This window comes from Branchiostoma lanceolatum, chromosome 1, assembly GCF_035083965.1.
Source record: "Branchiostoma lanceolatum isolate klBraLanc5 chromosome 1, klBraLanc5.hap2, whole genome shotgun sequence".
In the NCBI taxonomy this organism is placed as follows: domain Eukaryota; kingdom Metazoa; phylum Chordata; class Leptocardii; order Amphioxiformes; family Branchiostomatidae; genus Branchiostoma; species Branchiostoma lanceolatum.
The window spans coordinates 7,547,508-7,560,308 of NC_089722.1; the positions used below are offsets into that span (position 1 = coordinate 7,547,508).

At 39.6% G+C, this 12,801-nt stretch overlaps 1 protein-coding gene across 4 annotated transcripts in view; it reads left to right on the plus strand.

Moving 5' to 3' along the window:
• Positions 1 to 12,801, plus strand: part of LOC136430455 (actin remodeling regulator NHS-like) — a 97,899-nt gene that overhangs the window by 43,920 nt on the left and 41,178 nt on the right. Inside the window, exon 1 of one of the 4 annotated variants that reach the window (XM_066421310.1) lies at positions 12,529 to 12,759. The exons of the other annotated variants lie outside the window; for them this stretch is intronic. Coding sequence (XP_066277407.1) covers positions 12,651 to 12,759 — 109 coding nt within the window. The 5' untranslated portion in view covers positions 12,529 to 12,650. Of the gene's footprint in view, positions 1 to 12,528; positions 12,760 to 12,801 lie in introns of those variants that run through there. 4 annotated transcript variants of the gene reach the window in all.

Genomic DNA, 12,801 nt, shown 5'->3' on the forward strand with positions numbered 1-12,801 from the left:
GGGAGTTTATCTTCAAATTAAGTATTTTTACAATATTCCTATATTTCTTTTCTGCAATTCCCTCTCATCAATATACATTTTTTGGGGGAAATGTAATTTTTTGGAGGAAATATAAATCTTTGGGGGAGGAAAATGGAGGGATGGGAGAAGCATTTTCAAGTGTCTTTGTCCCCCCCCCTTCACAATTTCTACGATAGTTTTCATTATAAAGTAACCTAGCAGTAACCAGTTAGGTCTGACCTCACCTTTTATGTATCTGATCTTATCTATAATTATTGGTGCTCCCTTATCAGTGGCCATCCTGAGTGACCTTTTGGTGCCATGTTCCATTACAGATGACCACTAACCAGTGAATTATCGCTCCTTCCTGCATGTTTGGTGGTCCATTTCCAACTTGCATGTCAGTCCTTGTTATGTGACCTAGAATGCTCTTTGTGCATATTCTTGAAATTTGAGGATATTAGGAAATGAAAACGAAATTTAAAAATTGGAAAAATGCATAATTTAATTGTAATTGTCTCTTATTTGAATTTCCTGGCTGGAAAAATCTGAAAGAAAGATTTGACAAGTTACTAGTTAGTGAAAAATATCGTCTTTGTGAAATGACAAAAGATGTGTGTTGATATAAGTATTGTTCCAGTGGTTGTTGTTTAGTATTTCACACATATTTCACAGGTGCTAGCCAGGTAATTCACAGATCAATGCAAGTTGTTATAAATTATTCATAACAAGACAAACAATTCACTTGTTGTTATTTGCTGTTAGCACATTCGGGTTTGTTGTCTTGACACTGGAAGAATAATGGAACTATTTTACAGTTAAAAAGGGGCTGGTCAGTGTATTTTTCACTGATTTGTGAAATAAGGGTTTTTGCAACTTTTCATTTTCATTGCACCTCTGGTAACTAATGATGTTCCCCAAAAATTAGTCCCTACATAATCCTTTCTCATCTGCTCCTAAAATTGAAACCACAAGTATGACACATCCAAATCCTGTAAATGAAACTAATTACGAGTACATCCAATCATACTGCTGAAAATGACTCTTTCATTATGATAGATGGAAACGATCATTACCTGATGAAACCATCATTCATTTCTGGGTTACTTATTGGATACTGGACAGACAATTTCTGCCAGTGAAGGCCCACATATAGAGCAAGCATGGATGTGTGATTGTCCATTTTTTTACGAAAACTGTGTGGGCATGTTCTGATATATAATAATAATAATATCAGGTGTATTTGCAGCCAGTGCCACAGGCAGGTACCCAATGTGTAGGGTAATGAGGCTGTTTAACGTGTTCGAGGCACCTCCTCGAGCACGGGACCCCCGTTTTACGTCCCTCCCGGAAGACGATTTTGTGGAAAGCTTTCGTGAGGCTACAGCAATCCGGACGTCCTTGGTTGGTCTCCCATCCAAGCACTGTCCGGACCGCGCGTTGCTTAACTTCCGAGATCGAGGGATCGGGTGTATCCAACGCGCCACGCGGCCGTAGCTATATCAAAGGTCATTTGATATTAAAAATGCCTAGAACCAGGTTTTGGATGGAGATGCTAAAAATTGGTCCTATGTGTCTTCAAACTCAGGTCTACCACCATTGCTTCCCTATTCCCTATACGGAGGTTCAGAAAACCCAGATCAAGCAAATCATTGTGGTCAGAATCTTACCCTTGTCCTGCTGTAGTCAGAGGACCCTTGTGTTAGTAATAAGATTGACCCCTGGCGGAGCACACCTGGGGAGAACCTGACCCTTCCACCTCCCCTAATGAACCACATCATTGCCTCATGGGTCATCAGTCTCTGGAGTCTTCACTGTCTGGGTGAAAATTGCACACACATCAGATTTCTTAATCCCCAAGCCATTATTGCTACAAAATACATGTAATTGTGATTATGGTGACATCCATGTGACAATCTAGTTACTAGTAGTAGTGCCTAATCTGAACCCAGCTCAACCCTGTAGTAATAAAAGTTCCAATCTAGTCTATAGAAGTAGGTGGCTCTCCTAACTCCGCATTTTCAACTTGAGAAAAGTCTTGGGAAATGCTTATTTTGATGTTAAAAGTGGGAGGAGAGTTTAAAACCCTTCCCTCAACCAATAGCAATATTGACACTGAAAGAGTGATTTAGAATGGACTCCCTACCTACTTGCTTGACCATTTATTTCACTTGCAATCAATGCTCCAGTTGTTCTTTCCTTGATAGGAACTAGGTTATGTTTTCATTCTATCCAAAGGTAAATAATCAAACTTCTGGCAGAAGCTGGCAAAAGTTTTCACAGGGGGTGTGATTGTACATCTTGTATTGGCATCAGATGTATCAGCATCTGCTGCACAAGTCAGCAAAATATGATATTCCCTTGAGTTCAAAGTGATAACATGCCCATTGACCGTAATGACCCTCAGTGTCCTGCTCTGTTTGAGCTTTCTGTGCCCAGCTGAGGAGAAAGTTAAGGTGACATTTTCAGGTCAATGACGTCATTGTGTGATGTTAGTAGATGCCATGGCCCAAAGAAGTACGGCATGTGTTTAGATGGTAAAAGGAAAGGTATATTTGATCCAGGATTCGCTTACAGAGAGGTGAATATCATTTGGTCAGGCATTGAATTCTCAAACTTCTGATCTAGAAGTAGGGACACATTGAACTAAGAAATTCACAGAACATTTTATAAGAAGGCGTGCATTTTATAAGAAGTAGTTTTATTTTTCAATGTTTTCTCTTGATTAGTTTCTTTTCAAAAAGAGTTTTGCAGAGGCTGTAAAAGGGGTTTGAAGAGTCTCTAACAGCAGTTTCCAGAGGCTGCGAAAGGGGTTCGCAGAGTCTTTCGTATTCCAGGTCCATCCCCAACACACCTCAAAGAGAGATTTGCAACCTGATATTCTTGTATGATCAATTGGTCAATTGGCCTAGTGCCTGCAGGTGGCCCAGATATGGATTTAGATTGGAGTGAGATGGGACCAGTCCAGGAAAACATCGATCTTTCCCAGGTGCACGACCATCAACTTTCTTCTGCGCTACCCGTTTTGGGTTTGACTATTTATTATAGGAGGGAGGAATTCTGTCTATGATGTTATAGTGTTTTTTTTCTGATTCTGTTGGGGTCACAGAACGGTCGGTGTTCAAAACAGAATAGCTACATCATAATTAAGCTAGAGTTGGTTTATGTCAGAACATGTGAGGTTATTAAAGATCAAATATCTGTTAAGCAATTAGTGCACAGGATGACTTCGACCCCACAGGTAGATGGATTATGATGATTATCTGTTAAGAAATTATTGTTTTAAAGGTTATCAAATGTTTGGCATATCAGTTTCCTCCATTTAGGATAAAACTTTTTTTTTATTGTGGTTCATTTCCTAAAGGCATCATAGTTTTTCCTTTTTTCCATCTCAAAACCTTTTTAATCTCTTTTGACATATATGGGCTGTCTGCAGGTGATTTCTCTTGCCCTGTTTTGACAGCAGAGAGGTCAGAGGTCAGCTGTGACAGATTGAATTTGATGTTTTAGTCATGTAGAAATGGCAGGTGGTCTAATACACCCTGCATATGGTAAGGCAATTGACCACAAGGAACAAAATGGTGATTGAAAAAAAAGAAGGTCTATGCCTTTTTGAAAAGCTAGATGTAAGACTACATGTGGAGAGAAAGTATATTCTCACATTGCTGTTTGTTACTGTGTCATTTTTGGTAGACGGTTCAAGGTTAGGGCATTGTCCCCCCCATCGAGCTGCAAAAACTTCACAGGGAATGATGGAATAGCATTATACTTTATACTTTAAGGAGGGAGAAATATTCAATCCAAGGAAATCAATGCCTAAGGAATGGAAGAAGTCAGATATTGTATTTTGTCAAAATGGCCTACAGGGAAAGGCCATGGGAAAGGTGTGGTCTAGATTGAACACAGGGGTGAAATAAAGTACACTGTCACAGTGTCAGTCAGTATAGCTTGAGGGGAGGGATGAGCCCTGTTTTCCAGTCCACTCCCCCCTAACTATTCGCGTGGGATAGCTCAAAGGAGTCAACAGTGAATGATAAAGTATTGTACAGATGCATGTTGAACAGTTTACTCATCGACAGAATGTTTCAGGGCTATCAAACTTGTAATTCCACAATTATTATTAATACCGTGTTGTAGGTGGAAGAGATACCTATCAGAAGTAGTGCTGGTTGACATTCTTTTTGCTTTAAAACCTACTTCTATTTGTGGTAGTACAATTATATCAGGTGGCGTCGAATGGCCGAGGGGCTAGACGTTGTGTCCTTGGGAAAGGCACACGACTTTCCTCACTCCACCCCAGGTGTAAATGGGTACCTGGCTTCAGTTAGATGGGGTAAAAGGTGTTGAAAGGAGAGGGATGTGCCCTGGACACAGTGGATAACAGTGTATATTCATGATATTTTCTCAAAAAAGGCTATGGGACTACCTTTACCTTTTTACAACTTCAAAGAAGGCACTAAGCCCGTAGCAGGTCTCAGTTTACAAAGTGCTGTTTATTTGCTTGTAATTGTGGCTAGATTTGACCAGCAAATTTACTGGCAGACCAATATCCTGTCCTGAGTGTCTGGATGTCAGTCTTGATTGGGGGTTCTGTTTCTGCTTGGCTAACACGTCTGTGTTGACATCGGAAGTACCTGGGTTTTATCCCCGAACATTTTCACGTAGCAGTAAAAGCTTAGCAAATTGGACTTACGTTATCAATGTTTTTCATCAAAAAAGCAAAAGCAAACCAGTAGTCCCTTTTTACCTACTTCTGAACAATAACTTTCCTGTCATGGAAACAATGGCAGTCAGCTGCATATTCATCAAAATGAAAAACAAAATCAACGATCAGGAATTTATTTTTCTACGGTAGTAGTCCCCAGATATTTGTTTCATACGCCTCAGGCTATACTGACAATCTGTGTCTGATATCCTACCTGTCTGGTGCAGAAGACAAGTTCATGTCCCAATGTTTACAGACCAGATCAGGTTTACAAGATTGGGGTTTATCTGGGAAGACATCTAGACCTGTTTGCGTTCTGTCGTGTTTTGTGTCTGCTTACGTACTGTTATGTTTTGTGTCTGCTTTGCTGTATCCTTGTCTGGGTCTAGTGTGTTTTTTGTTGATTTTGGAGTAATCTCCAAAATTTGTGTAAGCGTTTGGTTTAGATACTTCGGTTTATTGAATCTTGAATCCTAAAATCTTTTATTGAAAAAAAAAAGGAAGAAATCTGGTACACATTCCAGCTCTAAATGAGCTACAAAAAATTCTAACAGTGTTTTTGAGGATTTTACATATTGCTCGAGGTCATTCATCCCACCTGTGTTGTATTTTTCAAGCCCACTTGATTGTCTGGTATTTCAGTGTGTCTACCTCCTGCATAAACTGTAAAGATCTTTCGAGAGATAGTATGGTTGTAAACTTTGTGTTCTGTTTAAACTGCTTGTCTCAACAGTTCAGTAGCTTAAACTAAGGCCCGTTTTACACACATGTTTTTGAGTCGACTTGGAGTCAACTCAGGACTGTGCAAGGAGAACCGTAGGCCATTCAGGTAGCCTTTTCTAATAGGAATACTCCATTTGAGCAGCCCAAAGCTCCTTACACACAGCCCCAAGTCGACTCCAAAAACTTGTGTGTCTTGATATGTTGTTATTTGTCCTTTCTTGTTGAAAGCAAAGGCAGCTGATGTGTGGGCGAAAGATCACACCTGTGTGGGCTAAAGATCATATCCATGGATTGTATATACATGTGCATGTAGTGCATAGGTGGGCAGGCACATCACTTAGCAGGTTATGCCTGGTATGTTGATTGCTACTTGGATCGTCTTTTGAATGCCTTGACCTTCAGTCTGCTAAGGTGGCTGTTTGGCACCAAATTTGTTAAAATGTTTGTTTGGTTAGGCAGCGGGTAGAGTGGTAAAATCAGGAAAACAGACAAGAAAATCTACTGAGAAAGGGGAGCAAAATCCATGTATTCCAGTACAGTCTGTACTTGTCTTCCATTTTTGCATGTCATGTTGAATGTCATATCATGTCATAAACTTCAAGTACATTTACCACACTCAAGGGCAATGCAACTGTTATTGTAATATAAAAAAACAAACATGTTTATCTTTCCCTTGTGGCCAGATTGAAACCTCATGCTTACTTAGTCATCTGCCAGGTCTTTCCCACTCTCTATTTGTCATTTGACGTTAATTCTGCCATAAACCCGTATTGATTTGTGTACAGGGAGGTGTGAGTATCCCCAATTTTGGCAGCAATCCCAGAATATGCCCATCTGTTAGCCTGTCAGGCTGCTGCAACACTTCCACTCTGTGTAAGCTGTAGGCTCTAGTGTTCCCAGCTCCAAGCACAGGTGTAATCTTCACATAGCTCATCTATGGTGTGTGGGGGATTATTCAAAGGTGAGGCAGGGCTTGTCTCAAAGTACCGGTCTTCAGGAAAATAGTGTCTGAAGCAATTGTGCGATATGGGAACCTTTCAAGTTTCAGTGTGTTGTTTCCAATATCAATCCAACTTTTGAAGTAAGATGGTTTATCAATTCTGACTACTATACCCGAAATAAAGAAATTCGATTCAAATTCAATTCAATTCAATTCTATAGTACTACAAAGACGTTGCTTACTCTGTTTCTAGTATTGTGGTGCTGGGAGATATTAGAGGGATATGTTTTAAAACTTTAAGTTTAAAAATCCTTTTAAAGATTATGACATTAAAACCAATGAGATACTCCGTGATAAAACTTCACCACTTTCAAGAGTCGATCTGGTTGTTGATTGAATACTTCAGCCTCTCTAAAAGATAGCATAATAATTTCAAGATGTTGGAAGAAAAATTATTCAGTACACTAAATCTAAAGAGCATCATTGAGGGAACTTTACTGGTGTGGTTATGGGATGAATACAAATGGGGTAAATCCAGCTAATCTAATGAGCTGAAGGTTGTAAACCCTTGACGCCTGCCTCCCTTCATTAACTACAGTTAGACATGAATTCACAGGATGCCAATTTGAATCTCTGTTGGAGTGTCAAGTCAGGTCACACTTCAAATAGTGATGGTTACAAGGGGCAGCCATAAATAAGGATTCAGCCAACGCTGCTTAATGTTTTCTACCTGTAAAGGTAATTGCATCTTTCTAAAGAGACTTGCACTTTTAACAACTGTTTCTTTATAGAGGAAAGGGGAGCTGGCTTCGAGAAGGAGCATTAAGATCTGCCTAGAAAGATCTACATACAGGGGTGCCAAAGAATACATACGAATTTTACGGAATACATACGAATTTTACGGAATACATACGATCCATTACTAGAAACATACGATCCGCACGGAATACATACGATCCATTACGCAGAAACATACGATCCGTACGGAATACATACGATCCATTACGCGGAATACATACGATCCTTACTAATTTGCTGGCCATCGCGCTAGCACCGAATCTAGCTTTGTCCGGTCCTCCTAGTTGGTCTAAGCCTACATCAGTCTTAATTTAGTGCAGCTTGAGGTTTTTATAGTTTAGCCGGATGGGATACGCCATTATTAAGTTCTTAAAAGCCAAGATATCGTATGAAGAACTGGTTATCCCGAGTCAGCCATCTTGAATTTGCCGCCGGTGTCACGTGATCCAGGCACATTTCTCCAAATTAGTAAGGATCGTATGTATTCCGTAAGGATCGTATGTATTCCGTAAGGATCGTATGTATTCCGCGTAATGGATCGTATGTATTCCGTACGGATCGTATGTTTCTGCGTAATTGATCGTATGTATTCCGTACGGATCATATGTTTCTAGTAATGGATCGTATGTATTCCGTAAAATTCGTATGTATTCCGTAAAATTCGTATGCATTCTTTGGCACCCCTGACATAGCAATTGGGAGATCCTGGAATATGATACAAATATTTTCTGACTTGAAGACCTTTGAGTTGTTAGAGTATGGCCCAATATTGTCAGCTCTCTTCTGCATCACGATGTGCCTCGAGTTTAACTGCTGAGTTTGCTGCGAGTTGGCAGAAAATTGATATCCGTGCTGCAGCATTCTACTGCGGTTTATTGCCGTAGACAAGTGAGGAGTCAGCGTTATTAGTTTTTCCCTGCCTTTATGAATCCTTTGTCAGCACTTAGAAAGTGATATCCATGAAATTAGCTTTCTTCCACTTTATCATAGTGTTATGTGGTAAAGGTAAGGTAACAGCTATTAATTCACATCCTAAGATTGTCTTTATATGCAAGAAGACATTCTTGTTATAGAATAGATCTAGTATACAAGGAAATCGATAAAGCATGTAATGTATAAACATTTCATAATGTCAGTATGAAATGTTTATACATAACACGCATTCAATCTACTATGATCTGATGGCATGTTCTGCTCTACATTGGCCAGAATTCAAAAGGCAAGGATGAAATCTTGATGATGTCCTTGGCAACACCAACTTCCAACACCTAGTATACAAGGAAATTGATAAAGCATGTAATGTATAAACATTTCATACTGTCAGTATGAAACGTTTATACATTACACACATTCAATCTACTATGATCTGATGGCATGTTCTGCTCTACATTGGCCAGAATTCAAAAGGCAAGGATGAAATCTTGATGATGTCCTTGGCAACACCAACTTCCAACACCTAGTATACAAGGAAATTGATAAAGCATGTAATGTATAAACATTTCATACTGTCAGTATGAAACGTTTATACATTACACACATTCAATCTACTATGATCTGATGGCATGTTCTGCTCTACCTTGGCCAGAATTCAAATTTCCTACATGGATGAAATCTTGAAGAGTTCTTGGCAACACCGACTTCCAACACCTGTGAAAATTTGGCTGCATGATGTGGTATCCAGATGTGTCAAGGTCGTGACAAGATGACCTTTTATTTTATCAACCACCTTAGAGTAGGCCACGTGTCAGTTTTATGTTGATTTAGATGGGAATTGAACCCAGGTTGCTAGGTTCAATCATGCCCATGTCACCCCCAGAGTGGTGATACAGTCATGATTGCAGAAGCGTTTGTGAGTCCTGGGAGATTCAACTGTTTGCTGGTGTTTTTCATATCTTTGAAGAGAGTTTGGATATTGATTGCCATTGGATTATCAGTGATTGGATCAGGCTACATCAGTTTATAACAAAGATCACAGTGCACTCATTTTCAGCTTTCGGGATATGGAAGCACTCTATCACTGAACAAGATGTCCTTTTCTTCTTTTTTTCATCTCTTCCTATAGCTATAAATGATACTGGCAACTTAGTGGCAAGCAGAGTTGATGACATCCGAAAATTTTTATTTCAGCTTTAGCACAGTGTACATGAATGCTGCAAATAAACTCCCCAGAGATGTTAATGATAAATTTTTGTTATGCCAGCATGATCACCAGGCGTATCCTGTCCCCTCCCCCTCCCATATGGGGGCAAGGGGGACGTATAATCATCTTGTCATCAGATCCATAATTAAGATGGATTATCTAGCTTGGGTGAATCTTCTCTTGTCTAGAGGGTGTTGAAGGATGGTTTGTAGTATCTCATGAAATGTAGAAAACAAAGTAGGAAAACTGGTATGGTATGTATATTACATATATATTATGTCTTAATTCCTGATCCAGATGTTGTCAGTGCCATCATCATAGTCTTTTTTATACATCTTGCTTTATATTTTTCGTATGAAATCTAATGGAAAAGTTTCAGTAATACAAAAGTACGAAGACTTGGTTACTCTCAAACTGAACAGGCAGTATTGAAAATGAAAGACAAATGCCAGGTACAGTCAGGAATGCTGGCAGCTTGGTTCTGTCTTCAATTTACCAAGGTAACCTTTCAGGCCGGTTTAAACGGGTCCGTTCTGACATGTTTGTAAAGATTGAGGGAAAATATTTCTAGTCTTGACTATGCTTCTATAATCCGATTCTTGCAGATATTGTTTAAAGTAAGATGATATAGTTTTTTTTTTACCAAATTCCTGTTGCCTTTGTATTGTTACTTATTCCAAATTTCCAAAGTTCCAGAAAGGCAGATGAACTCTCCCCAAGTTTTGCCTGTGCTTCTTTGGTTGGCACACAGACCTCATCAGGGGAGGCATCAAATTATTTCCCCAGCAATTTGTAGGTTACTCTGGGGGTCAACATTTCCCCAAGCAGTACACTGGGTCAGCAGTTGCCCACCAGACAATTAAGGGCGGGCCATTCTAATTCATTTCCCTGGTTTCAAGGGTTTGTTTGATGGAATTTCAAGCTAGCAGATGATCAACCTTCTCCCTGCTGCCTAACTCTGTAACGGATAGAGAGTGGGGTGCCAAACTATATCAGTCAATAATATATATATCATATTTCTTGAATAAACAAATCTAGGTCCTTTTTGCTGCTTATGCTCTGTCTGATCTAGGATGGATTCAGGATATCTAAAAAAGAACCATGATTGAGAATGCTAGGTAGGATTAAGTGCAGGGCAAGAGCATCAATTTTATATAATCCAAAAGCTCATCTGTTATCTGATCTATTACTTTGTTTAAACCTTTCCAAAGAACTGCACCATGACTCTAAATTTTCTTTTCACCTTGATCACAATTATTACAGTACAGTACAGTACAGTACAGTACTTAACGTTACTGATATATGAATATGTGCTGTGCTATCAAGCAAGGATATTTGAAAACTGCCATCTTCCTGATCATTTGATGTGACAGTCTCCTGCTATTGAAGCATGGCTGCCTGCTCGTTGCTAGGATAAGGCATGAGAGGTCATAGCCAGATCTTCTCTTCCAGTCTCATCTCTCCTGATATTCCCTTATGATTTGCTGTGCTGTATCCTCCTAGTCACATAAAACCCATGGAAGTGCTAACGTTCACTTAATTACAGTTTACGACTGCTGAATTGATGACTAGGATGGGAGGGATTGGGCCAAGAAAGGACATGGGTAAAGGATGAGAATTTCGTAGGGAAACCCAACTTTGTCATACAGTACAATATTACACTGTAAAGATGGAACTGGAAGTAGTACTCATTTCTCATAACAAATTGAGTTGAGTTTGGTGTCCTGAAGTTTTATACGTAATTTTGTGGTGTGAAAGAAGTGCTGAGGTAAAAGTCAAGAAAATTACCTTTAATCGTATCTTACCTATTAAATTTAATTAAGTTTTACTTCTGCAGAAGTCTGGAGTGACTTTGATGTGTAGACCTTAATCACAGTCAAGGCTGTTTGCCCTAAATTCTGGAGGAATGAAATGCTCCCTGTAAATCGATTTGCTGATAGCCAGATGTGACCAGAGAACATTAGACTTTGCAGGGACCAATTGCTTACCTCCTGAATAGGGTGTTATCTTGAGTTGAGATGGGAAACAGGCCATACAATAAATGGACCATATGCTGGGAGATGTGCAAGGGGGTGGGGGGTGTCGGGGAACCAGGGTGGTCTGTTTTTTCCTTTTTTTTGTTCTCAAACATTAGAAGTGAAATGGTACCGACGGAGATCTACATAATCATAGGGATTTATATAATGAACAGAAATCTATGGTCTTCTGTCAAAATTTGGCTTTTATAAACAATGATATTCCGCAGATGGTTCTCGAAGATACGATTTGTACCAATTGAAAAGCTCTTGGACTTGAAAAGATAGGGGGAGGGGTGGCTAGATATTACACTGATTTTATGGGTCACCAACTGGTTTTAATCTGTGGGAGGCAATGGGGCATGGGAAGTACAGATGCATCAAACTGTGCTGCTAAACTTTCCCACATTCTGCAAACCAAAGAGCCTGATACACTGTATTATGCTACCTGCAAGTTTTCAGGATTATGGCATAACATGTTTTGGGGAGGGTACATTTTTTTTCCAGAACTGTATGGTCCAATTGTTTTCCGACAATTGTACTGAATATTACCAAGGACATTATAGGAAACAACAATGCAAGGAAACTATTCTTCTCTAAGTTTCTTCAAGCCTTTTATCCTAGCAAAATATTATATCTCTGCCCATACCATATTGAAGGGATCAGCATTTCAATTATCATCCTGGGTTGCAAGTGCAACTGTGTTGTATCCAGTTTCCAATACTCTCTCATCACATGAACAAATCACATGGTCTCTATCACTCATCACATATGTTTCCTAAAGTATGGAATCCTTTATTATAAGTGATCCCCAAGCACTTCTCAAGGAGTTTACTGAGGGTAGGTTTATCCTGCTTATGTTTGTGTATGGTGTGCCAATAGGCGAGACTGCCCCTCTGTTTTTATAGAGTTCACACATGGTGTCAATTCTGTACTACAGGGAGTAAACATGCTGTTAGGGACATCCAGCTGTGTGGAGGACTTTTTCATTGCAGTAGAGGGGGTGACTCACTCATATGATTTTACTAAAAGTAATATTTTTACCAGTTTAAAACTAGGTACACCATGTTTTTTTTGTTAAAAATATGTTCACATAGTTAACATGGGTTTCAATGACAATAATACTAAACTAATACTTTTCAAGAGTAATTAAAAGTTTTGACATGGGCATAACCCCTTTAGTGTATAATAGACCATTCCGACAAGTCTTGGTTCACTGGATGCTGTAGCAACTTCAGCAGGAGTGAAGTCCAGGTTGTTTTGCTGCATCACTGCTGTTCCACAGTGCCTAGGCAGTAGTTGTAGATACTTGGAGAGGCTTGTGAACAGATGGAGCAGACTTGGGGAGATGTGGGGTACATCAAGTGCGTGCAGTGGCTGGATGCTGCTGAGAAAATGAGCTGGCCCCTGAAGACAGCCCCAGAGACACGCCAGTGTTGTGAGTGCCAGTTTTGAACCTCCATGCCAGGCCTGGACTTTT